Source organism: Diospyros lotus, chromosome 1, assembly GCF_014633365.1.
Source record: "Diospyros lotus cultivar Yz01 chromosome 1, ASM1463336v1, whole genome shotgun sequence".
NCBI classification, from domain to species: Eukaryota; Viridiplantae; Streptophyta; class Magnoliopsida; order Ericales; family Ebenaceae; genus Diospyros; species Diospyros lotus.
Window position 1 is genome coordinate 46,349,786 of NC_068338.1, and position 27,442 is coordinate 46,377,227.

General features: G+C 34.7%; 3 protein-coding genes across 5 annotated transcripts in view; all 3 read right to left on the bottom strand.

Annotated features, from left to right (window-relative positions):
• Positions 1-1,133: 1,133 nt before the first annotated feature.
• LOC127804060 (uncharacterized) lies at positions 1,134-13,347 on the bottom strand. 2 transcript variants are annotated; one of them, XM_052340784.1, is made up of 4 exons: positions 12,859-13,344; positions 12,522-12,636; positions 9,338-9,456; positions 1,134-1,532 (listed from the first exon to the last, which is right to left on the bottom strand). In XM_052340784.1, exons 1-4 carry the CDS (start codon positions 13,080-13,082, stop codon positions 1,481-1,483), a joined length of 510 nt encoding a protein of 169 aa, XP_052196744.1. In that variant the 5' UTR covers positions 13,083-13,344; the 3' UTR covers positions 1,134-1,480. The 2 variants fall into 2 exon arrangements, with proteins under 2 accessions (XP_052196744.1, XP_052196752.1); XM_052340792.1 differs by lacking the exon at positions 1,134-1,532 and adding an exon at positions 6,872-7,709 and having other exon boundaries at positions 12,859-13,347.
• Positions 13,348-14,780: 1,433 nt separating this feature from the next.
• Positions 14,781-21,351, bottom strand: LOC127793599 (probable NADH dehydrogenase [ubiquinone] 1 alpha subcomplex subunit 5, mitochondrial). The gene is made up of 2 exons (XM_052324383.1): positions 20,966-21,351; positions 14,781-15,336 (listed from the first exon to the last, which is right to left on the bottom strand). The coding sequence occupies exons 1-2, from the start codon at positions 21,276-21,278 to the stop codon at positions 15,116-15,118; spliced, it is 534 nt and encodes a 177-aa protein (XP_052180343.1). The 5' UTR covers positions 21,279-21,351; the 3' UTR covers positions 14,781-15,115.
• A 5,934-nt stretch (positions 21,352-27,285) lies between these two features.
• LOC127796785 (pentatricopeptide repeat-containing protein At4g21190) overlaps positions 27,286-27,442 on the bottom strand; it is a 4,287-nt gene continuing 4,130 nt past the window's right edge. For both annotated transcript variants that reach the window (XM_052329185.1, XM_052329176.1), the window contains exon 6: positions 27,286-27,442. This exon is cut by the window's right edge and continues 276 nt beyond it. In XM_052329185.1, the coding sequence (XP_052185145.1) occupies positions 27,356-27,442 (87 nt within the window). In that variant the 3' untranslated portion in view covers positions 27,286-27,355.

Consider the following 27,442-nt stretch of genomic DNA (forward strand, 5'->3'; position numbering starts at 1 on the left):
CAGATTAATTCGCCACTTTAACATAAAAGCATATCAGCCTATGAGGAATCGTTAGAAGGTTTGAGTTCAACCATCTCGGCCAATAATTATAAGTAAGCATAAGAAAATGTTATGTTGGCCGCTTCGAGCAATATAACATTTGCCCAATGTGAGTAAATGTGAGGGGATGGGTGTGGGTCCCACCTTTCTTGCTAGCCCACGTCTGATAAACCCAACGCGAGCAACATAACATAACTCAATAAACATAATGATACAAGTAGATACCCTTTCTTCATTGGTTTAAGTTGTGCTTTGGACAAAACCCTTTTTCCTCTTATGGACAGAAGGAAATGTCAAATGAAAGCTTATGTTGCCTTCTTTTGTAGCTCTTTTCTGTTGAATCCTTGCTGTCACCCTCGGGTAGACATAATTGGTACACTCAATCTTAGACTTAGAGAGGGGAATGACTCACCAATCCATGAGTCATTCTACTTTGCAAATTAAGTACTAATGCAAGAGAAATGGGGGCTTTCACATCCTGCTACCAAATGGAGGAATGGAGCCCACCTTGATGGTTGGCTTTGAAAGACCAACACACATAGTGGAACTAGGAACAGGGACGGATTTAGGGGGGACAAACACGAGCTACAACCTTCCCCCAGATCTACCTTATTGATCTGGCTCATTTGGGGAAAGGAGAGTTGAAATAACCTATGAATTTGGGAGCTAGCCCTTCCTCACATCCGCCCCTAACTAGGAATAGCAACAAGAAAGAGATTCCTTCATTAACTACCACAGAAAGGATGATAGGGTTGGTCGGCCAATCCCGACTTGCTCCACCTCCTATTACTCCTGCTCTACAAGCCGTCGTTCGAATGAATAAAAGAATTTCTCAGAAGCAAAATGCCCTGTGATTGAAGCTGAAGATAAAAGCTCGACAAAGGGAGAAAGCTTTGAAACCTATCATTTGGGCTTAGTTCCTAGTCTAGTTTCCAGGGAGAAAACAAAGGCAACGATAATTCTTTTTGGGTATTCAGACCTGATATCCAGATTCAGGGCTGTTTCTTCTCTTTTTTCTGTGTTTGGTTTCCCTCGTCCTTGTTTGATGTCACAGCTCAAATAAATAAATAATGCTATATATATGAAACAAGACAAGAGACAAGAAGGAAATTAATGATTTACAACCCAAGATCACTTGCCATATATGTAAGTATTTAAGTCTTTTTTCCACAACCAAATGCAGCATCATCTACTACTTGAGTGAAGAAGCTGAGGTTTCCTAAAGCGGAAGCGCAGCCTCAAGCCAAGACGCTAAGCCAAGATCAACAAATTAAGGATGTATCCTTATCTCACATGTTGACACTTTAATGAAGCATATTCGATTCATGGCATGCATTCCACAAGTGGCTTTGGTGAACTTCACATGACAAGACGTGCATCCTTTACCGAGGGCGCAGTGCAGGTGTTGTCTAATCAGAAAGCAGAAAAGGCACCTCAAAACTTATCCAAGGCCTCGTACGTACTGATCAAGTGTTTTATTGAATAGGTCACACCTGCACCAGCAAATACGGCTTACTTCCGGTTAGGATCAATCAATACTCTACACAACCACCAAAAGGAAAAAATAACTTCTCATGGCAATTAAATAAAATATCAAATAGCAGTCCTGTTAGCCAAACCCACCTAGTGGGATTAAGCTTAGATTATTGTTTGGATAACATACAAGGCCTGTCCCAATTGCCATGGACCTAGAATTGTTTCACCCAATTCGGTAGATGAAGGGTACATGTGTGACTGTTGACCGTCCAACAATCACATCAGCCGCCTAGTATAACCCAACAACAATAACAACAATCCCAAGTCCTAATTGGGTCAGCAGATAGCTAGTATAAACCAAAAAAGAAAAAAAAGAAAAACAGAAACCACATTAGGCAGTTCAGACTTCAGTGTACTTTCTGTTACGTGACTTTTCACTTCTATCCACTGATGTGAAAAGAGCTACGTCTAAAATAAGTCTCAATTAGGGACCAGAATTTTTATCAGTTTTGGTCAAATCAGCCAAAACAATCTATATTACCTGATAACACGTCATCATAGGAGTTAGGTTGAAAACGGAAGTTCACCAATCAACAAAGATGTTTCATTTAAACACAAAAAAAAAAAAAAAAAATCAAGGCAAATCCAAGTGCAAAATATTCACGGATATACAACAATCGACACAAGAACGATGGATGGATAAAGAAAAGGTATTAAAAGTTACCTTTTGAGGGCAACCAATGTGGCCAACCATGACTCAGCATATCATATCAGTTTTCTTCTGGATAGGTCATAATACATGCAAAGTTATGGAAGTGGTAGATGTGATGATTAAGAAAAAAATTAATATTATGTGTCTTTAAGAGACAAGATGAGTAGAAAAAAAATAAAAATTTTACCAAAAAATAGATATAAAATATGGTACACAGGAAATGATTGAGCAAAAAATGGAGTGAGAATTATTATAGATAAAAGTTTAATAGATGAGGTAATGGATGTAAAAAGAATATGAGATATGATTATTATGGTGAAGATTATTCTAGGAAGAATGACTATGAATATCTTTAGTACATATGCACCACAAGTGGGGTTAGGTGAGAAGATAAAAGCAAAATTTTGAGATGACCTAGAAGAACTCATATAAATGATATCAAGAGGAGAGAAAGTGATTATAGGAGGCAACTTAAATGGTCATGTGAGTAGAGACAGAAACGACTATAGAGAGGTACATGAAAGGTATAGATTCAGGAAAATTAATAATGATAGTAAGTCTATTCTAAATTTTGCAATGGCACATGGGCTCATCATAACCAATACTAGGTTCAAAAGACGGAACGAACACTTAATCACATATAAAAATGTCACATCAAGCACTCAAATAGATTACTTCCTCATAAGACAAGAGGACCGGATATGTTATAGGGATTGTAAGGTGATACCAGGAGAGTGTTTGACTACTCAACATAGACTTCTAGTACTTGACGTCCAAATAAGAAATTGGAAGAGAAAAAATCACATAAAACAAAATCCAATAATCAGGTAATGGGATTTAAAATGGGAGAAACAACTAATCTTCAAAGAAAAATTAAGGGGTAGAAAACAATGGAATGGAGAAGGACAAACAAACCAAATGTGAAGAGAAATGGCTAATACCCTGAGAAACACAACAAAGGTAGTGCTTGGAAAGACAAATGGTAGAGCCCCTAATCTTAAGGAGTCTTGGTGGTGGAATGAAGAAGTACAATTGAAAATTAAAAATAAAAAAAATTGCTATAAAGTTGTATATAAGTGCAACAATGAAGAAAATCAAAAAAATTACAAAGAATCAAAAAAGGCAGCAAAAAAAACTATTAGTGAAACAAGGTCAAAAGCATACGAGAATCTATATAAACGACTTGATACAAAAGATGGAGAAAGGGATATATATATATAAATTAGCTAAAGCAAGAGAAAGAAAAACAAAGAATTTAAATTAAGTGAAATGCATAAAAGATGAAAATCAAAATGTATTAGTGAATGAGAGAGCGATTAAGGAGAGATGGAATGAGTATTTCACAAAATTATTCAATGATGATGGCGACACAAGAGTTAGGTTGGGACATCTTAGTAACTCTGAAGGGAATGTGAGCTATACATTTTATCGACGCATAAGTCCAAATGAAATAAGACAAACATTAAAAAAGATGAAAAATCATAAGGTGGTGGAACCGGATAATATACCAATAGAAGCATGGAAATGCATGGGAAAAGAAGGCATCTCTTGCCTAACGAAATTATTTAACGCAATTCTTAAATAAAAAAAGATGTCAGATAAGTGGAGGAAGAGTACTTTGGTCCCTATATATAAGAACAAAGGAGATGTTCAAAACTGTGAAAATTATAGAGGAATTAAGTTAATGAACCATACCATGAAATTTTGGGAGAGAGTAATAGAGCAAATGCTCAAAAAAAAAAAAAAACAGAGGTCTCAGAAAATCAGTTTGGTTTCATACCTGGTAGGTCAACAATGGAAGCTATATACCTACTGAGACGCCTAATGGAAAGGTATCGGGAGCATCATAATGACCTACATATGGTGTTTATAGATCTAGAAAAGGCCTATGATAGAGTCCCTAGAGAAGTATTATGGAGGGTTTTAGAGAAGAAATGAGTCAGAATAGCCTATATACAAGCCCTTAAGGACATGTATCATGGTACAGAGATAAGGGTCAGAACATGTGGAGGGGATACTGAACCGTTTAAAATTACAATAGGATTGCATCAAGGTTCTGCACTAAGTCCATACTTAATTACTTTAGTAATGGATGAACTCACTAAAGATATTCAGACAAAGGTGCCATAGTGTATGCTTTTTGCAGACGACATAGTGTTGGTGGATGAAACAAAAGAAGGAGTGAACACTAAGCTTGAGTTATGGAGAAATAATTTAAAATCTAGGGGATTTAAATTAAGCAGAAAGAAAACAGAATATATGGAATGCAAATTTAATAAGAATGCAAGAGTGGGGGATGTTATAATAAAATTGGAAGACCAAATCTTACAAAGAAAATATCATTTTAGATATTTGAGATCAGTGATTTAAAAAGATGGAAAAATTCACGAGAATGTCACACATAAAATTAAGGCAGGTTGGCTAAAATGGAGAAATGCATGGGGGGTGTTATGTGATGGTAAAATCCCATTAAAACTGAAAGAAAAATTCTATAGGACAGTTATAAGACCAGTTTTGTTGTACGGTTCAGAATGTTGGGTAGTCAAATACCAGTATGAGCAAAAGACGAGCGTAACGGAGATGAGAATGTTAAGATGGATGTGTGGCCATACAAGAAAAGATAAAATTAGAAATGAAGTTATTCGTAATAAAGTAAGAGTAGTGCTAATAGAGGAGAAGATGAGAGAGACTAAACTAAGATTGTTTGGTCATGTGAAAAGAAGACCAAGAGACGCTCATGTGAGAGTGGATGAAATAGAACAATTAGTTAAAAAAAGAGATAGAGGCAGACCTAAGAAGACTTTGAGAAAAACATTAAAGTTTGATATGAAATGTATAGATATCAATGAAAATATGACAAAAGACAACAATACATAAAAATCTAGAATTCATGTAGCTGACCCCACGTAGTGAGATAAAGGCTGAATATGTTGTTATTGTTATATAGATTATAATATATATATATATATATATATAATATGCTTCAAGGGGAGAATGTCCTACTTCGTTCTAGAAAATGTTAGGAGTAGGTTTTATCTTGATCATTTCTATTTTAGTGAAAATAGTTTGAGACGCTTTACCCGTTCTTAGAAAATACAGTAAATGCTAGGAACAACGGGAAAATAAAGCAGGAGGAAAATACAAATAACTGGATGGCCTATTGACCATCATTGAAAAGGAAAGAATGAATAAGCAAGTGAACTATAATAGTACATGAAGAATTATTTAATCATCATGTGATCTTCTTGCCAATTCCAGACTAGTCACATGTGCACGACCCACCACCTTAAAATATTTTCATTGAATTAATTGATATGTAGCCAAACCCACCTTGCAGGATTAAGCCTTAAAATACAATAAATAAATTAATTGATTGGTGCATGACCTGTATGGAAGAGAATTGATCTCACATTAGTCAGGAGTAGACACATCTATCCAGCCTTCAGTAGTAATCAGTCAACACTGTTCCCTGCCATATTCCTCATCCTCACAGCACCTACCTGGCCTGACCTTCTCCTCCGATGGCCTCCGATGGCAGCCATTAAGGACCTACCTTGCCTAGGACATTTTCCTTGTTGAGGGTCAGCACTTCCTGTACCATATTGTGTACACTGGAAATATCTTTAAGACGCCCCCTTGGGTTTTAGCAAAATATACTTTTGCCTATCGCTGAGGCTTCTTTTTACATTAGATTATTAGGGGTTTGTGGTATGGTGACTAGAAGTGGAAGTTTATCACGGTGGTCAGACCAGTGCTCTCATGTGGGATAAAATGCTGAAGTATGGTGCCACTGGAAGAGAAGATGCGAGGTCATGTTTACACACAACCGCATCTCTACAATCTCTGCACACCTATAGATAACAATGTTGTTGCTGCCACTACTAGCCATTGTCTCCACTACTTGATTATCAGACCTCGAAGAGCCAATCACCTGGCAATGAACAGCATCATCCTTGATGTAGCCAAATCTACAAATAGTGGACTTTCCAATCGTCCCAAACATACTGCTCAACCCAGCCCAACAGCCCATGGGCCGTGACTACAAGATGATTTTATTTTATTATTTTTAATGTTAAAAGGTTGTCTCGAATATATGGTATAAGAAGAAGATGATGGTAGTAGCAGTAAATGATGACAGTTCGCTAGAGTTCTTTTGAAGAATTAAATAGAAGTTGTAACCCAAAAACTGTAATTAGTAATAAGTGGGGGGGAGGGGTTAAACTATAAATATTTAATATTTTCTCTAGGGATATCCACCCACTCTATAAATAGAGAGCAAGGGGGTGTGCGAGAGTGCTAAATTAAGTCTCTTTCTATTGTAACGAGTGTTGTATGTTCTCTGAGAGGAAATGCTAGATTTTGTGGTAGCTTTTGTAATCTTGAGAGAGCACTAAGTGCTGGGTGTACTCGAAAATAGGAGAGGATGTTTCTTGTTCTTATTTTCATTCTGTAAGATTGCTTAAGTTTTCTGTTTCAATTACTATTAACATCGAGAGGATTTGTGAGTGTTGAGAGAGGCCTATATCATCTAAGGGTAATTCCGCATAGTCCTAAGTTAACATTTAAACTACGACATATTTTGTAACTTCAAAATAACTTTCTTTTTAAAGTTAAAAATCAATTTATTTTGTATATCTGAATCAAGTTATTTTTTTAGCCACATAATGGCTACAAGGTTTTACGCTAGCCGTGATCTAACTTTTAAGGCAGTTGCTATCAGAATTAATCTTGTAAGTCCCATCAAAATCCCACAGAATTGTTGTTCCCAGTGATCAAGCCAGGGTGGTTGCATGTAGCTCAACCTGTTTGACATCTCTACTCTTCACCCGTAGATCAACGTTCAACTATTGTCTATTATTTGACTTATTGCTCAACCCCAAGTAATCTTTTTTTATACCAAACAACATGTTCAGATTTTATTTTTAAAATTTTGAAAACTAAACCTCTAAAACTGAAAACAAGAACTAAAACTAAAATGAAAACTAAAAATTGACAGCTCACTCAAACAGAACCTTACCAATTTCCAAGCCAAATAAACAGTAAACTGTAGATATTCTGGTTTCATGTACCAAGTAAAGCTTTCTTAACTCTTCTCCCAATTCTGTTGCCCATCCCAGTTTGTGTTAGAAGACCCAACACGGGGGTCATTTTCATGGCTCAAGCATTTCAGTTGTTAATTTGCTTGTTAAAAACAAAGGTTTTCTAATGATATCAAGAGAACAAATATCACACTACCATTTGTATGTACAACAATTATAGATGGTTAAAGTTAAAAAGCATAGGCAAATAATATCATATTTTCTCAGGACATGCATCCCACACATAATTGTTTCTGGAAATATATAGTTAAACAAGCTATAAAGCTACCTAACCATAGTTTTACACATAAGATCAGAAAGAAAAATTATTTCTCGCCCTCTAGAAAATGGAGTCATGAGGTCTCAAGTTTGCATCTGCCTCTAACTCTGCTCCATTTTATATCCTAAACAAATTGCAAGTTTCAAAACCTTTTTGATCAAGAAACTAACTAGTCAAATAGCTAAGGGCCTGTTCTCTTTCCCGTTTTTGGGCCGTTTTCTGTTTTAAGTTTTTGAAAACATTGAAAATGCGTTCTCTTTGTCATTTTTCAAAATGCGTTTTCAAAAACAACTAAAAATTTTGTTAAGGAAACTCAAAACAACATTTTGTTATTTTGAGCGTTTTCAGTGAAAATACACTGAAAACACAAAACAATTTGAAAACGCGGAAAACAGCCCCCCAACCCCCCCCCCGGGCACCCGCAGAACCACTCCCCCCCCCCTCTCTCTCTCTCTCTCCCTCTCTCTCCCCCCATCTTCTTTTTGTTCTCGCTCTCCTCTTCTAGCCATCGACAGCCATAGCCACCGCCGCTGCCGTCGACCTTCAACTCCGTCGCCGCCACGACCAGCGCCCCTCAACGCCACCGCGACCAGTACCACAACCACCGTCATCGACCTTCAACCCCACAGCCGCCACCGCGACCAGCACCCCCCTCCGCCACCTTCAACCCCACAGCCACTGCGACCAGACCCCCACCGCCATCGCAACCAGCCTCTCATCGCCACCGCGACAGTACCGCGACCAGCCCCCCATCGCCATCGCGACCACCCGCCGCAGCCGCCTCGACCACCCCCACCCCCCCCCCCACACACACACACACACAGAAAACCCTAGAACGAAGAAGATGAGATGAGTTGCGGCTGATTTGATTTTTTGTTATGTTATTTAAATTTTTTATTTTATTTATTTATTAAACTGAATATGTGATATATTTTATTTGTATTAATTTTTTTAAATGATATTTCTAAGGTTGTTGATTTTTTTTATTTTATTTGAATTTTATTTTATAGTTTAAAATTTTTTAATCAAATTTATAATTTGTTAAATAAAATATCATAATAACAAAAAAAAACCGTTTTTAAAATTTCAAAGCAAACGCGTTTTCTAGTTTCCTGTTTTGAGAAATAATTTTTCAGAATGACAAAAAGAACGCATTTTTAAAATTTTCAAAACAGACACTCAAAACACAAAACTCAAAATGAATTCAAAACTCAAAACACAAAACTCAAACACAAAGAGAACACCACCTAATATTTTTGGGAGTATAATGAACAAGTAACTTTTGCAAGATAAATGACAAATATCACATTTGTTAAGCTAGAAAAGAAAAATAATGACTTTAAAGTAAACAATTAATCAGCTTAAATCTAGGAACAATAAAAGTTGTTTGAAATGAATATACGAGTATTATCTTTATTTGATTATATTTTGGTGACAATATAATTGCCAAGACATTACTTGGCTTGTCTGGGAGGGCAGGCCAATTAAAATAACATGTACTCAGAAATCTAAATGGTGGCATGCAGCAAAACAACAAACACACACACACACACATATATAAGCATGTTCCCAGTGCACAAAGCTCCCTGCTTTTTCAAGGTTGGGGGAGAGTCATATTTGTATGCAACCTTCCCTTGCATTTTTCTTTTTCAAAGAGACGGTTATGAAATATGAAGAAAAGAAAAGAAAATATCAGCTAATAGGTTCACCATATACAAGTCACACAACATAAAGAAGAAGTTAATCACTCACCTAATTAGAGTTCCTGGAGTATAGAGTGGATTCTTAACAACATATTCAACATACAAATTGTAGATATACTTCAAGGACTCCCTTAGATCACCAGTTCTGGGATGTGTAACAAGGATGATCTGCACAAAAAGTCATACAAACAAACTGGTACATCAAAACTACATGGTGTATGAAATCTTCAGCCATTTATTTGGGAGGTTCACGATTCATCTCATGCAGTTTCGTGAAGTGGGATGATAAATATAACCATCCCACTAAAACAGTAACTCTCAACACTAACAAAAATGGTATAAAAATATTTCAATATTAACATGGTTAAATACCCCATACAGAATTTCCGCCATCCAAATAAGTGTTATAACACAAAAATAAAGCCAGAGTTGATATTCCATTTTATAAACAATCAAACTGTATAGGCAACCGAGCCATAAACAGTGAAATTAATGGAAACAACCAACATAACCCAAAAGATTAAAAAAAGCTTATAGTTTTTCACTTATGATATAATTTCAAACTTTTACCAGGAAAATATGATTACTTGGAAACACTGTGCTAACATCACATTCACATTTGTTAGCGGTTCAGGGAGATTTCTCACATTAAAGGTTCAAACAGGTTAATCAAAGCTCAGAAGGTAGAGATCCATGTTATCAGCTCATTACACACACACACACACACACATATATATATATATAAACAACATAATCTAAGTTCTACCAGAAAACATTAAAACCTCAGCAATAAAAAATCCCTATCACAGAATTATGGGTAAAAGATAGTAATTTTACCAATTGATGTTAGCAGCCTAAAGACTTCCCTTTTAATGTTCACTTTTTCTTAGAAATCAATGCATGGAAAAGATAGAATAAGCCTTAACTGATGTTCTACCCTTGTGCTTAGTTTTGATGATGAAAAACATATTTTATTAAATCCCTAAGTCATGAATCAAGGTGGTGGTTTTCAACAAAAATCAATTTCAAGTGCATTGTTAAAATGAAAACCAAAAAGATTTATGATTTTCTATATTAGTTGGAGATTTGCAAAGTCGAGTATTTAGTCTTAAAAGAATCTCCTAAAATGATTTTCAAATTAGCTTTGAAGTCGTTGGTCAACACAGAGCTAAAATTGTTCTAAGGCAAAAGACCATCTTTAACATATATGTGTTTGATGAAAATCCAATCTTAAGTATGAAAAATCATTTATGTTAATCTCATACTTCAAAATAAGCTTTCATATTTTGAAACGTGCATGAAAGGTTTTGGCTTGAAACTTAATCGTATGAAAAATCCTTTAGTTCATGCATCATATCTTGAAACTCATTTTGATAACGTTTCAATATTTTTTCTAAGTCTGGAAGACTAGCACCTTATAAGGAGACATATATGAAAATGTTTCCTTTTTAGAAAACTAACTCCCGGTAATTAAATAGCTAACATTCATTCGTGATAAAATAATTTTTAACGAATTTTTCAAGAAATAGAAAGTGTATATCTTAGAGATGGTAAAATTGCAAAATCCTAAGTTCCTACTAAAATCCAAATTCTACTTTTTTATTCTTATGGATTTTGATTTTTTAGATATTTTTATTGAATCCAAATGGGGGGTACTTTCTTATTTACATTTATGTATTAAAGTAAATGGAAGGTAAAATATAAATTAAACAAAATGAGGACATTTACTTAAACTAAAGAAATGTAAGTATTTAGTAATGTTTTGTATTAATCAAGTGTGCTTCTCATGTTATCTGTTAAGTTTTCAAATTTTTCAAGAAGATAGTCGACTATATTGTTTAGTGCTATCGACTATGTATAAGGATAGTCAACTATGCTGATTTGATCTGTCGACTATTTAAGGTTTCTGTCGACTATTTTTGTTCATAAAATTCAAAATTTTCTTCACATTTTTGCAATAGTCGACTATGCATATGTATCTGTCGACTATGGGATTTTTGTATTATAAGATAGTCGACTATGCGTTTTTGTCTGTCGACTATGTTTTGTTTTATTTGTAAAAATAGTCAACTATGCATTTTCTTCTGTCGACTATGTGTTTTGCAGAAAGCTTCCAACGGCTAGTTGTTCAATCCCAACGGTCACAAACGGCTACATTTCTCTTCAATCTCTTGGGAAGCTTATAAATACAAGTCGTGGATGATCAAGAGAAGACTAATGGAGGGGAACGAGTTGATCTAAAGAGTTCAAATCATTTTTACTCGAAGCTTACAATCTTTGCGCTTTCACTATTGTATTTTCTCTCCAAGGCTTTGTTCTATCATTGTAAATCCATTCAATTAAGCCTTGTTTAATCTTGAGACTTGCTATATTTCTAAATTTTTCCTAGCTTTGTGCTAGAAGACTTGCTCGTTGAAGCAAGTGGCTGTTTTTCCTAGCTAGGTGCTAGAGGGCTTGCTTGTATGAGCAAGAGGTTGTATTTCCTAGTTTTGGACTAGAGGACCTACTTGGTTTAAGTAGAGGGTTTTAGTGGATGGTTTGAAAAATCCTTAGTGAGGAACTAAGGTAGTGGATTAGGCTTGGTTAAGCCGAACCACTATAAATCCTTGTGTTTTCTTATGCTTGTGTACTTTGATATATTTATCATTGCTAGCATTTCATTATCCTCACTTGCATTGAATTTTTACTTTCAATCAAAAGGATTTCAAAGTTTTAAATCAAGTTTTTAAAATAACCAATTCACCCCCTCTTAGTGTGTGCCATAGAACCTACTGTTCTAACATTAACAACATGAGAACCAAAATTAAGTGCATTCCTTTGGACTGATACTCTTCTAGGCTCTATAGTCTCCTTAAATTATGGTGCGTTTAAAATTCAAAACATAATCACTCACATAGGGATTGGCATGTTGCATCCCAACCAATACATCTTAAATGCTGTAAAATTTTGTTGAGTGTTTTTACAAGAATAATTTTAATTGGTCTGAAAATAATTTTATTTTCTGTATATTTATATACTCAAAAACACCTTTCTGCCAATCCACAAATCCAATTTCTTCTTTCTCCAATAAATATAGTCACATCCATATTTGTGAGCTCAATCTAAATGATCAAATTGGAGATCTTACAAGATGAAGCACGTTGCAGCTTCAACTGAATTTCACATCCGCAGCAACTCGCATGTATATGCTAGGGAGATATATAAAACCAAATCAACATCAATACTTTACTGACCTTTATACCAGATGGAGTCTCCATGAAACTAAGTTTGTATGTATTTGTTCGAAAGCTGTGAAATGAACACCCTTGTCCAGGCAACTGAGGCACCCCAAGATTTCCTTTCTCCGCACTGCCCAAATGAAAAATGTAGAAATCATAACGCCCCCAACAAAGATCTATAACAACAGCGTCTGGCACCGCAATTAGGCATTAATAGAATAAAAATGACGTTCCAAAACCAAACAAGACTGGCTCAATCAGAGTAGCAAACACATGATGAAATTGTATCCAACACCAAAATTTTCATTTCAATGCGAAATCATACCGAAATAATATTGGAACTCGAAAATACCTAGTGGGATCCATCTTTGCAGTTAGGGATTTGAGAGAGAAGAGTAGACCGAACATAAGCTTGTGGTCCTGCTGGGAGTTGAGGGTGTGGAGCGGGCGATTCCACTCCCTGTAGTGCAGGCAAACGCCGTTCCTGTTGAACACATACATCATGTGGCAGTTGTTTCCCGACGCCGTCGGTGCCGGCGGCAATGGGCTGATCTCTGACCCTCCAAAGAACTGCATTTCTGTCTCCGAATCGCTGAATCCACCCAAATCAAGACAAAGTACAGAGAATCCAATTTAAGCCGCTCAGGAAAAAGCGGTAATTTCAACAAAGCGCAGAAATCGGCTGATGTCGAGATCAAAACCTCATCCTACCAAAATTGGATCTAAAGCTAGAAAGAGCGAGAGAGAGAGAGAGAGAGAGAGAGAGGGGAAGGCAAACAGTACGAACTGCTGAATGAAATGAGAGACGGATCTGCAGCGCCGACGGTGTCTCTGAACGTTTCCTCCTCTTATTCTAATTTTTTATTCCCTTTTCCTTTCTACTAATTCATGTCAGTGTCACGCCAAGGTGGTCTTCATTATTTTTTTAGGTTTATTAATATATCAAGAATAAATTATATGAAACTCTCGTACACTTAAGATTATGTGTAATTTATTCCTTTGTGTTTTTGATTATACCAAAAAACTTCCTTACACTTTCAAAATATTATAATCGCTCACAATTTGTTATTATTTTACATAATTTTATATAATAATGTACATATAAAATACATAATTTTAATATATCAAAAAAAAATTATATTAATTAACTAGTAAATTGTACAAAATTATATAAAATAATAACAAATTATGGCTGATTGCAATATTTTGAAAATGTAAGAGGTTTTTTGGTACAATCGAAAGTACAGAGATAAGTTGCACATGACCCAAAATACAGAGGGTTTCATATAATTTACTCTATCAATTATGATTCTAACATAGGTGCTTTGGGCATTTCTTTTAGGTTTATTTTGATTTTTTTTATTAATAAATTAATTTTATTTTACATCTATTTAAAAATTTAGGTGCAGTAAATATGTTACAGTAATGATGTGGGTATATAACTTAATAAGAGATGTTAAGTGATAAGAAACGCATTGCAATCGTATAAAAAAATGTAAAATGATTTAGAAACATTAACACTTTAAAGTAATATTGGTTAAAATGAGTAGGATAAGATTGTATTAAAATAAAATTAAAATATTTTTTATAATAAGATATGGAATAATCAAGATAAGATTAAAAAATATTATAAATTTTTTATCAAACTATTTATTAAATTTTTTTAAATATATAAAAAATATATACATCATTTTTTTTTCATTTATATAAGTTTCTTAAAGAAAAAAAGAAATAATTATATATAAAAAATATTAAATAAAAAGTCACGTGATTTTTTTTTTTAAATTATCTGATAAATTTAACAAACATATTAAAAATAACAAAAGTATAAAATATTTTTTATATATTTTTTTTATTTATATCTTAATTAATAAATACTATTTAAATATGATACGAAGTAAATAAGAGTTTTTGCAAAAGGCTTTAAAGAATTAAGTTTAAGAAGAAAATCATAATTAATGACTCCAATATTGAGAATCAAAAAAACATTGAGAATGATTATAAATATGTGCTATGTTTATTGTTAAACAAAAAAAAAAAGAAAGAAAGAAAGACTAGCTTACCAAATAAAAAATAGATAATCATAATATTTGCCTCTCGAGTCTCATCTGTTTGAGCATCGAGGGGAGTACACGCGACAATAAGCCGCAATTTCAATCAAATTGGATAAACCCATTTCAAAAAGTTTCAATCAAATTGCAGCATACTGTATTTAGAATTAAAGATTTTAATTAACTACTGAACTTACAACTGATTTTGCAATACAAATGCAAGTTCATCAACAAATTTATTATAAATTTCTAGAATTTGTTATCAAACTGACATGTATATCAGTTTTCAAGGACAAAATATCTTTGTAACAACTGAAATCCTCACGAAAAAGAAAAGAAAAGTCCAAATAAAAGCAGATTTCTGTTCAAAGCAGCAAGAATCAAGATTATTCACTAACAGTTCAAACTCTGATGCCAACAATCAAAGTCTGATCGAATCCCCTAAATACAAACATTTCCAACTAACAAGCAAGAAACATCAAGAGATGAAAGACGCAGCTTCATAGCTAGTCATCTCTTTATAAAGATCCAAACGAGTAGTTTTTGAGACGTTATTCCTTAGGCCTTAGGCTTAGACTCCCCGGAGGTGATTGCAGCTTCTTCCTTCTTTGAGATTGCAATTACATCCTGCAATGTGCCTGAAGTAACAGCCTCCAACGTTTTATAGAACTCCTTGGGGAGGGGACCGGGTCGGTGCAGGGGAATATGCTTAGGAACCGGAGCATCATTTTCGACAACTTCGCATTCATAGTCATCGGGCACACCCCATGGATCCCACTCTGCAATTCAATAGAATGCGCACACAGGGTTACCAATGGAAGAAATGAGGTTACAAATTAAAATTTCTAAATCATGCAAACATTCTACACGCACCGGTTCCACCAAATGAAAAGGCCAACTGCCAAGACAAGTTATGAGAAAACCAACACTTGAAATTTGTGATCCCAGAATTAGCTCAGATTCAAGGGGTATGATACGAAGGACTATTAAATTTATTTTCAGACGACAGACCAATTTCAGATGAATGAACACAACTTTGCAACTCAGTATCTCCTCAAAAATATTACTCAGGAACAAACACCCCACCCACTAAACCTTGTAGAAGTTCTGCATCATCTGGACTGGCCATACCACCACCAACACCAACACCAACATTTGGATATATATGCACACCCTACCTGTCCTGGAAATATTTTATTCTACTGCAATCAAGGCAACCAATTTCACAGCCAGCATGGCACCTGGCGGTAAGCTTTTAGGTCAAATTAACCACAGAGAGCCATGTCTGCATCCAAATTAACTAGGTGTAGGAGAGGGAAGAAGACAAAATATTTGGAGGCGGGAACTGAAAATTGAGTACTACATGGCTTAAGAAGAAGAGGGGGCAAAGGGTAGAAGTAACATCCTAAAACAAAACCATAAAATCCACTACTACAAGTAGATACCTGCAATGGTGAGGCGACATGATGATCATACAAATTTATGAAGAATTACTCATACTTCCAGGGTCAATGACAGAAGCCTTTACAATAAGAAGTCTCATGGTTAAGCAAAAGCACAACCACATGTAAGTTTTCAGTTGTCGCAGAATCAATCTAGTTGCTGGATACAAGATATGTGATAGGGCTGGAATTTAGGGAGAAGGAAACCTGCTGCAAATTGTAGTGAAAAGAAGAGCAGAGAAGTCGTAAGAGAAAGATTCAAGAGAGAGAGATAATTTTCTTCATTCTTTCTAGTAACTAATACAATTCAAGGGCCTATTAAACGGACTTAAACAAATCCACTAAGCTAAAAAATAGAAAAGCACTAACAACAAACTAACCCACTAATATTATCTAAACAGAATAAATAAACTTAAATCAAATAAAATGACCAAATCTTAACCCACGTAGTCATATCCATATTGTCATCTCCATTTCCTGTGCTAACTGTTTTTATTTTATTTTTTTGCACATATCAATATGTAGCTGAAAACTGAAGTAACAAGATGAGAAAGCCAGGTGAAAGGAAAATCTTGAAAAGCCTTGTTGAACTAGACTCCTAGACAAGAATTCAGGTTCAACTGATGTTATTATTATTTTGTACCCTGGAGAACGGCTATATGGGAACTAGAAGACATGCCAAGACGCAAAAAGACAAAGAAATTTGGAGACCTCTATAAAAGCATATGTCGCTTCTTCAACCATTAATAAAAATGAATTCTCAAACATCCAGGAAACGTTGGTAGAACTAACAGAAGCAGCGTCCAACACAACACCTAGATACTGGACGCAACACCAATAAAAGCTTCCGTATAATATCCATGATGCCCCTGATTCCTACATCAAAGCTTATATCCAATTTTATATTCTACAAAATGCAGTTCCTATATAGACACGTAGAATTGATACAAGAGTTATATATCTTTCATATATGACACCTGTGTTACCAAAAGAAATTATACTCACTTCAGAAAATGTCAATACATATTTGTCTACTTTGTGAGGCGACCGTGCCCATTTTCACCTTTTCCAACTTCCCTCTCAGGTCTGCATGCTTCCCATGATAACTCTACCTACAAAGAAACCACTCTGAAATTGTCCCTGCATTTAACACAAGCAAGTTTTTCCCTCAAGAGATGTCATCTGATAGACCCAAATGTTTTGAGCCTAGGTTCTATGTTAGATGTGTTAACACACCAGAAGGGTGTCACTGAGATGTCCTGCATTTTTCTACATGGGGATACACTTAACAGTATCCTTTTTTCCTAATCCTGCCTCTGTCTTCTTATAGGGTATAATCCACGAAGTAGAAAATTACATAGAGAAAAAAAGAAAGAAATTGCTGTACACAGCAGTACATGGCAACTCCCATCAAACCCAATAGAAGGAAAGAGAAAAGGAAAGGGTCACCTTATCTAGTTGATTGAAGATGAAAAAAGTTGCTTTGCCATTGATCAATCCAAGGCAATTGTCTAACTTGTCAACAGCTTTGAATGTTCATGAGTCAGATGTAAGATAATGTAAGCTGCCAGCTTTTTCCATTTTTTGTTTTTTATTTGTGGCTATGCTTGTTTGTTATGTCTGCCCCAAATTGCTCCCCTCCCCCTCCCCACCCCCCAACTCTTTTTTATATTTCAGAAGATTAGAGCTTTTCAATTTTAAATCCTCAACTATGAATTTCTGATTTTTCTTGCGCTACTATTGGGCTGAAAAAAAGCCAAGCTGCCAAGTTGACTGAGTCTGATGGTGTCAAGCTTGCTTGCTTGTTTCTAATGGTGGCTATGCTCTAGTCAACCTCAGCTAATTATTGTAGTCAATATGCAAGGATGGCTTATTTAAAAGTTACTCAATTTTGCCTCCGCCTAGCTGATGTTTAAACCTTGACTCAAGCTTCAGTGTAGGATCAGCTCATTAAGTTTTATACAACTAACTCCTATAAAGCTCCAAGATTGGTTGTGTGAAAACCACCTTTGTAGAAATTACCCTAAAACCATCTAGGTGCCCGAGGGAAACTCCTTAGCATTATCCAAAAACTCTATGACTGATTGCATTTGCATAATAACCCCCTTTGCTGACAAAAAAAGGATGCACACTTTCAGCGATATTTTGGAAACAAAAATAACTCAGTAGAATAACACTCAAAAGTTCATTTTATTGCATCTATAAAAATTTAACATGGTTTGGACATGTGACAAGAGGACAAATAGATGCACTTGTAAGGAAAATGGATTTAATAGAAGAAGTTTGTAGTAAAAATAGAGAGGGAGAGAGAGAGAGAGAGAGAGCAAAGAAAACTTAATGATAAACTCTTGAACATGGCATCTAATATAATAGCCTTATAGAAAATATGACTGTCACACCCTTAGGGTTGAAATAGGGTGTGAAAGAGAATTTGGAAATTGAGAGAGAGATTTGGGGAAGAAATCAGATGAGAGGGAGAGACACAACAGAGGAGATAAGGAAGAAGATAACCGATAGAGATAAATATTAGGAGAGAAACAGAATATTCAATTCATTCTCATCATACCTCTTCCTATAGCTAAGGCTTAATATATATATATATATATAGCCTCACATTAGCTATTGGAAAAGGCACTCTAACTGCCTAAACTACAAGACAAAAAAGGGAAAAGACAAAAAAGAAAATACCCTAACAAGATAGAGAGGCACAATTACATAGCTACCCTTGGCCACGTGACAATTTCACGATGGCTACCCTTGGCATGTGATAATGACCATGGATAAAGATAGCTGAAGAGCTAGAATTCATGTAACAAACTCCACCTAAAGGGTAAAGGCTTGTAATTTTTGTTGTCATTGCATCTATAGAAATTTTATGGTCTCCAATGCATCAGTGCGGTTCCTCTTCCTCATTCATAAATATACAAAAATAAAACTAGATACACTGTTCATTACAGAAACTGTTTCTAAAATTAACCAGCCACGGCATTTAATCTCATTGCTACTACTACAAGCTCCAACAAAAACTTTATTTACTTAATTCATCATCATTTGTTTTACTTCCCTTTTGGCTTTGCTAAACATTAAATCCCAGATTTAAAGGTTACAGCCTATGGGTCCACCTCAAATTGTTACAATGCTTGGCACCAAACAAGCTTCTCATTTGTTTCATCATCCTAGGATTTGATCCATCAACACCCTTTTCTCTCTACAGTTTCTGTTTGTTTTTATTTGAGTCTCTGTTGTCAAGATTTTTTGTCTCACTTCCCTTCTTTTATTTCTATAACAGAGGGGCCCTTTCCTGACCTCATAATCTTCTCCCAAAATTTTCAGAACTAGTAGAAATGGATAAAGAAGTAAAAGCATAATGAACACAGACCAACTATATACTGTCCTTGCTTGTTAGCTCACACTTTGACAATTCGAACTTGTCTCCAAAATTTTAATGAGCCAAAAATATAGATTAAATCAGTTCATTGCACGATAAAAGGACCATGAACAAGCTCAGATGGAGACGAGTCTAGTTGATCACAAGTTGCTAAGTTCAATATTCAGCCCTAGCTATTACTAGTTCTCAAATCACATTAAGGTTTTTCATTCCTCCTCTTTTTTCCAATAATAATTTAAACTAACTGTGAACTCAATAGAGTAAACTCTAAACTCTAGCTTAATTAGAATGCTCAAAGCCTCCCACAATTAATGTGCTTCAGCAGCACATCATCTCCATGACATCACCTTCCTTGTCCCACATGCTGGCAATGTGATTTGACACTTTGAAAAATGGCATCTTGCCACATATTCAATTGTACCTCCATCAGAGGGATTTAGCAGCTGGGGCCAATGTAGCAGCATCACAGCTAGTGAGCATAGGAAAAAGAAATAAAAGGGGAGAACAAATAACTGGAACTTAAGAAGAGAAGAAAAGATATAATGGTAGGTTAGGAGAAATCTAGAGAAGCACAATGATAGAAAAGAATATTGCAGGAAGATAGATGAGAAATCATAGAAACAAAGAAGCATTGTAGAGAAAAGGACAGAAGGAAAGAAGAGGAGGATGGGGAAGGAGAGGAGAAAGACCAAATAGCCTCAGGTTCCAACTATTCAAAAACTATTTATCATCAAATTCACCATTTTCTTTTACAAGAATGAATCGTATTCATTAGTATTATTGTTATTAATGTTGATAGTTGAACCATATTTATTGGCTTCATAACGACAAGACTCCTAAAATACTTAGAATTCCTCTTATTACGTTAATCGTACTGAATATGGTAATCTAATATCCCTTAAATTCTGTTGATGGTAGACTGATAATACATAATGAAACAAATATACATGAAGATACACTCAAAAAATTCCTAACCACATAAAAGTAATCACTTGATTAACTTTTTTCTGTGTCCCAATGATCTTTATAGTAAACCGAGTTAACTAAACCCTTGTTTGGGTGTGGCTCATAAAGTGAGCAAGACAATTATCTTTAGAGAACCTTGCAACTCTCAATCTTGAGATTTTTTACGGAGGAAGAGGAGAAACTGACTTTATTAAGTTTCAAATGTTTTGAATACAAGACCCAAATTCTTTTCCTTTTTCAAGAGATGAAATAAAATCCTGGTTGATGTAGTAAAATTAGATGATTGAGAAACGTCGAATAGCTGCAAAAATTGAAATTTTTCAAAAAGAAAAAAAAAAAGTGCACGCACTGGCATTACAATATACCTATTTTTTTTTCCGAAAGCAATTACAAATTCATTTCGAGTAAGTAAATTCAAAGCAAAGATAAAGTAAGTCACGCAAACAATCAGATCCTAGGACTCAAATATTATTTTCTATCTGTTTCCCGCATTTTCTCATAGAATTTATCAGTGAGAATATTTTGAATCTCAATATCGATATCCACAGCAGCTACAACTGCACTCAAAAGAAAACGCAGACGGAAAGAGATGAGAGGGTAAAATGCACGGACCGATCATCTTGGAGATAAGCTTGAGCTCATCCTGCGCCTCTTCAATCAGTTCTTCGACCTGACCGCAGCCGAGGCGCTTCTCGATCATCTCCCAGTCTTCTTCCTCTTGGCACACCTTGAGGCGGTGGCGCGTGAAGCTTTCGACGGCCTTCCGGTAGCCCTCGTCCTCCGGGACGGCCTGGATCTCCTTTAGGGTTTTGTTGTAGAGACCGATCAACACCTCTCTCGCCTTCGGCACCACCTCCAGCCCCACTATCCCCGTCGTCTCTTTCACCTTCGCCATCAATGGCCTCGCTACCATCCTCAGAAACATTTTTGCTCTCTCTCTCTCTCTCTCTCTCTCTCTGATTCAGACTCAAGAGTTCACAGAAGTAACCAGAATGGAATGGACCGTCCACTCTAAAGTGAACGGTTTGCTTTGATGAAATGGGTCGGGCGTAATTGGATATTTGGATTGGGCCGTCATTCTTTCAAATCTTTGATGGAAAATGATAAAGCGGCACAATGGATCGGCCTGCTTGTTTTCTTTCACCCACTGTTGACCGACTCATTCGGTGCAATGGGTCGTAGGCCACTTCAGTCAACGGGTGTGGGTGGTAGATCTACAAGCTACAGTTGAGGCTCTTCTTTCTTCTCAATGATACTCAGGTCCCCCAGCGATGAATAGTGCAACCGTTTCAATCTGGCTGCTTGGGAGAAATCGTACGTAGAAAGCTTAAATTGATGATGATTTCAGAGGGCTCTTATCCCTCATTAACTCTACTAATATTAATATGATGACCTTGTTACATTACATCCCTCTATGTGTATAAATAAAAAGAAAAAAAAAAAGACTATTTGTACATATCGGGTGTATAGGTGGATTTATCGGGATATATAATGATAATTTTATCATTTTATCTCCTCTCGCGTCTCTCTCCCCTTCTCTTTTAGGATTATTTTATCTTTTTTCTCATTTCTCATCTTTTCTAGCTCATTTCACTTTAACAAGCCCTACTCTTGCCTCCACCACCTCGCTGCTACATGGTCGTTCATCTTGCTGTTGCATCATCGATCACCTTGTTGTTGCATCATCGCCACTCCCTGTAAATCACATATAAAAATTTTATTTATACAAATAGCATAACTTAAACAAAAAATAATAAAATAAAAGGATGATAGTGACACCTTTTGTTTTGTTTAATTCATTTTCTTGATATTCTTTGCAATTACATATAGATACTTTTGATTCATAATAGAATAGAACAGGAAAAAATAAAATGGGAAACGTCTCATCACAAAAACTTGATTTTATTTAATTCTAAGGAGATTTTTGAAATTTATCCCATTTCAAATTATTTTTTATTTTATTTTATTTAATTTTCATTCTATTTCAAAATCACCTCACCACAAACATATTTCAATTTAATCCAACAACTTATCACTTACTCTCATTTAAACACCATTCCTATTTTTATCATTTTCAATCTCTCCCTCTCTCTCACTCACTCATTTTCTAACCTCTTCGATCCCCCCTCCCCTCTCTTAGTACACATTTTATTTTCTCATCTTTTTTCTTTCTTTCTTTTCACACATTTTTGTTTAAAAATCAAAAATATGTTTCACCATACCTTATCCCATCTTACCTATCTTTACTCTAAAAATATTTTAGTCACTTTCCCCCATCTTTCTCTCTCATTTTCTCAAATTTTCAAAATCTTTTTATTTCTCTTTATCTCACATACACACATTAAACACTTAGCTCATTTTCTCACTTTTCAATCTCTCATTAAAAACCTATCTCTCATCTTCTCACCTCTTTTAATCTTATTTTATCATTAAACACAGATCTCATCTTCTCACCTCTTCAGTCTTTATCTTTTTTATAACTTATACTTTTGTTTCAAAATAAAAAAAAACGTGTTTTGCCCAACCCCACCTCACCCCAAAATCATTTCAATTTAGTTTATTTGTCTTCTTTCTCATTAAACATCAATTATATTTTCTCAATTATTCAATCTCTCTCTCTCTCTCTCTCAAATGCACACACACCTTTTTGTTTCAAAATTAGAAAACACATTTCACTCTACTCCAAAAACATTTTAATTCAATATATTTGTCTATCTCTCATGGAACATCAATCTCATTTTCTTTGTTATTTAATATCTTTCTCTCTCTCACACACACACAACACATACTTCTATTTCAAAATAAAAAAAAAAGGTGTTTCGCTTTACCCTAACTCATCTTACTCCAAAAATATTTTAATCATCTAGTCAATTTATTTCTCTCTCTCTCTCTCTCATTAAACACCATTTCATTTTCTCAATTTTTCAAAATCTCTCTCTCTCACACGCCCACACGCACACATATTAAACACATATCTCATCTTCTCACAATTTTAATCCCTCTATCTCTCATTAAAAACCTATCTTATCTTCTTATCTCTTCATTTACTCATTAAATTCACATCTCATCTTCTCACCTTTTCACACACACACACACACACATTTTCCTTTCAAAATTACAAAATGTGTTTCACCCCACCCCAAAAGCATTTCAGTTCAGTCTATTTGTCTCTTTCTCATTAAAGATCAATCCCTCTCTCTCTCTCTCTCCCTCTCAAATACATGCACATACACACTTCATTTCAAAATTAGATAACATGCATGTTTCACCCTACCCCATCTCGATCTCCTCAGTCCAGAAACATTTAGCCAGTCAATTAGTTTGTTTGTTTCTCTCTATTTTTTTTTTTCTCTCTCAATTATAACTACCATCTAATTTTCTCAGTTCTTCAGTTTCTCTCTATCACACGCATTAAACACTAATCTCATCTTTTTCACTAATTCAATCTCTTCCTCCTCTCTCTCTCTCTCTCTCTCTCACACACACACACACAAACACACATTAAACATTGATCTTGTATTTTCATCACTTCAATCTCTCTATCTCATTAAAAACCCATCTTTTCTTCTCACATTTTGCCTCTCTCTCTCTCTCTCTCTCTCTCTCTCTCTCTCTCTCTCACACACACACACACACACACACACACACTAAACACGCGATATCATTTTCTCACCTCTTCAATTAATTAGTCCATATATAGTACCAATCTTCCTTTCATCATTATTGTCCACTTATCATCTACCACCAACCATCCATCCTCATCATCATCTCCCTCTTTCCTTATATATACACCTCTATTCTCTTTATATGTGTGTATATATGTGCGCAGAATGAAAGAAGAAATAAGAGCAAGAAGATGAAGAAAGGATCATCGAAGGAATATTTGAGGCTTAGAGGTGAGCCATGATATGCTATTTCTCTCTCATATATCCATAGATGTGTGCATGGCGAAAAAGAAGACAGGAGGAGGAAAATAAAAGGCTTGCCCAAACCTTAATTAGATCTAGACCTGGCAAGTTTGATTTGACATCTTCACCCCCACCCCCATTATATATGTATGTATGTATGTATAATTTCTCTAGATTAATTTTATCTTTCTGAATTTTTTTCATCTTCCTAGATTTCTAATGAACTTTTGTAGGTATGAGAAAATAAAAAAATAAAAAATCCCATCATTTAATAAAAAAAATAAACACAAATTAGGAAAACCAAAAACTGTTTTCAATTTTTCTCTTCATTTTCTTAACAACTGATGGCATTTTCAAATAACCCATTGATCTTTACACAGAGGGGGTGAAAAGAAGGAAGAGGAAGCTGCAGACATCAGACATCCCGAGGATGTAATCTCATCCATACGTAAGTAAATTTGGTAAGATCGGAATGACGGATTATCTGTTTATTTATAATTACTCATCTTTCTTATTATTATTAGTCCTCAAATTATTATTATTATTATTATTATTATTATTATTCATTTTGATTGTAACCATATGATAATATAATATTAAATTATAATATAAACAATAATATGGTATCACAATTATATTACATATATTTTTGATTAATTAATCCTCCACCTCTCATCTATGGCTTGAGCAGCTTTCTTAACTTGATACATTAAAATTAACTAAGGTGCGTTTGATAGAGATAAAAAAATGAGAGTGAAATTTTAATTTTATGGAATTCCAAGTCTCACCCTAACTCCTAGGAATTATAATTCCTTGATTTCAAGAAAAATCTTTATTTTTTGAACGAAGATGGAATTCTAATTCCATGGAATTAAAAAGTTGTTTGATAGAATTTTTCGAAATTTAGATGAAATTCGAATTCTACCCTCATTTTTCATTCTTATCAAACGCACCCTAACTCTATCAAACTTTACTCGTGCTTAAATATATTCGGTAATGCATACCTATTCAATACTATTTTCCAAAAAGTATTATGAAAAATAGGATACAAAGCCCAATAAAATACATTTCACCATTTTCTAGAATCAGAATTAAAAAAAAAAAGTTTGATCCATATTTGTACAAAATTTTAAACTTAAATGAAAAATTAGAAAATTTTAACATTGACGTAGGAGAGGAGTTACAGAGTTGCGCATGGTGAAGTACGATATGATGTTTCAGGAGAGTCATCGGAATTGAGCTTCTGATCGGCATTAAAAACCCCATCGAGACATAGTGAAGAAGCACAAATACTCATAAGATTTGGATTCGAGATTTCAAATTTATCACCACTGTTACTTGTCGAGTAGGCTACAACTCCAGTAAGGATTGGAAATTTGAGAGTAAATGTCGTCCAAAAACTCAATTCCGTGGCTCCCCTAAAACATTATTTACTCTGGTGCCAACACTTCTTGCTCCTCATCATCATTATCTTTGACTTTGAATACACAAGCACGTGATTTAAAATATTTATCGCTAAATGACAAAATATTTAATATTTCTCGTGATGTTTTGCGTGGAGTATTAATGATCTAAGAAGGAAGAGGTAGAGAGATCCCGATTGGATCCCTTGAGCGGTTAATGACCGTATAGTATTTTTTAACGGTAATTGTTATTTGTGAATTTTTTAGGTATTGTTATATTTTGTATTCCTTTGATATAAGTGTCATATTGTCTATATATATGAGTCTCGAGTTGGAGCTTATGGTATCATTTATTGTTCAAAAAACTCTTTGTTGTAAATGAGTAGAGTGTTGTATGTTGAGAGGAAAGACTCCATATCAAAAAAAGTTCTTTATAATCTTAAGAGAGAACAGTGTACTCTTATGTGAAAGAAAATATGCGAACTCTTGTATCTGATTTCATTCATATTAGATTGCTCTCGATATCGTTGGATGTAAGACTGATTATATCAGTTCGAACCAAGATAAACATCAGTGTACTCGTGTGGTTTGATTGCTCTATTTTTATCATTTGCCAATTCTTTAATTTTATGTTTATATTGTTTTGTTGAATCGATAAAAGAGTGTTAAAGAATGAGTATATTTGTTGGTTTATTGGGTGATTTCTTGGATTGACAGTGCTCCCAATTATAACATCTCTCATCAAGTGTTTAGAAAATAACACCACAATGATATCTCAACACAAAATTCTAAAATTTTAAAATTAATCTTTCACACTTCATATTAGTTTTTTTTTCATTTGTAATTGTTGTAAATTGACTATTTACAATTTGGGCTTTATTGATTATATTATTAATTTATATGTACTTGATGGATTAATAAACATGAAACGAATAGATGAGAACCAGATTAAGACAAGGCGTGATGATTCTTTTTTTGGCCCCTTTTGGTCCACCATTTCAATGGTTTCTTAAACGTTACTAAGGGGTAAATGCATTGCAACTACAGGTGGATTGGTAAACCTTTTGTGCCCTTTTTCTTCCTCGTTACTCTCAATGTGAATGGACAAAATATGTAACTGATTAGACCATGGGTGACGAACCAAAGTACAACTAAACTTCATTGGCATTTATTATCATTTTTAGTTAAATACTATTTTATAAAGAATCATACTATTTATATATTATTTATATATATTTTAAACTATACACAATGCACATAAATAACATAAATATCTCTTGCGCCTCATCGCATCGCCTCACCACGCGTCACTGTCTTGGATTCACCGCCTCACGGCGTCTCACCACCTTGGATGAGAGGCATTTTAGACATTAATACATCATTGTATAGTCTAAAATATACACAATGATGTACCGATAACATTTTTCTTTTTGCAAAACATCCTTAATAATTAATTCAGAGACTAATAGTGGGAATACTCACTTTATTTTAAACTATGGTAATATAATGAAATTGTTATGTTGCTCGTGACGGTTAATACAACATTTATCTGACGTGTGCAAAGCAAAATCAAAGAGAAGGAGTGGACCCACTCCCCCTTATATGCCATTCCATTTCTAGGTAATGTAAATGAATTTTCCTTAAACCTTCAAAGTTTCATATATTGACATTTAAACGTGACTTCAAATGTATCAAATTTCCTCTACATCAAGTTCATCTAAACTTGCATCAGAACGCTCCGATGAATCCACTTCGTCTCGGCGTTCATCTGAAGCTTC

Excerpts from the sequence above, each read along its gene's own strand:
- LOC127793599 (XM_052324383.1), bottom strand. The coding sequence starts at position 21,278 with ATGTTTCTGAGGATGGTAGCGAGGCCATTGATGGCGAAGGTGAAAGAG. Across the intron at positions 15,337-20,965 it reads GCTTATCTCCAAGATGATCG|AGTGGGATCCATGGGGTGTG; the intron begins GTCCGTGCATTT and ends ATTGAATTGCAG.
- LOC127804060 (XM_052340784.1), bottom strand. The coding sequence starts at position 13,082 with ATGCAGTTCTTTGGAGGGTCAGAGATCAGCCCATTGCCGCCGGCACCG. Across the intron at positions 9,457-12,521 it reads AGACTCCATCTGGTATAAAG|ATCATCCTTGTTACACATCC; the intron begins GTCAGTAAAGTA and ends CTTTTTGTGCAG. Across the intron at positions 1,533-9,337 it reads ACTCCAGGAACTCTAATTAG|GTGTGACCTATTCAATAAAA; the intron begins GTGAGTGATTAA and ends TTGCTGGTGCAG.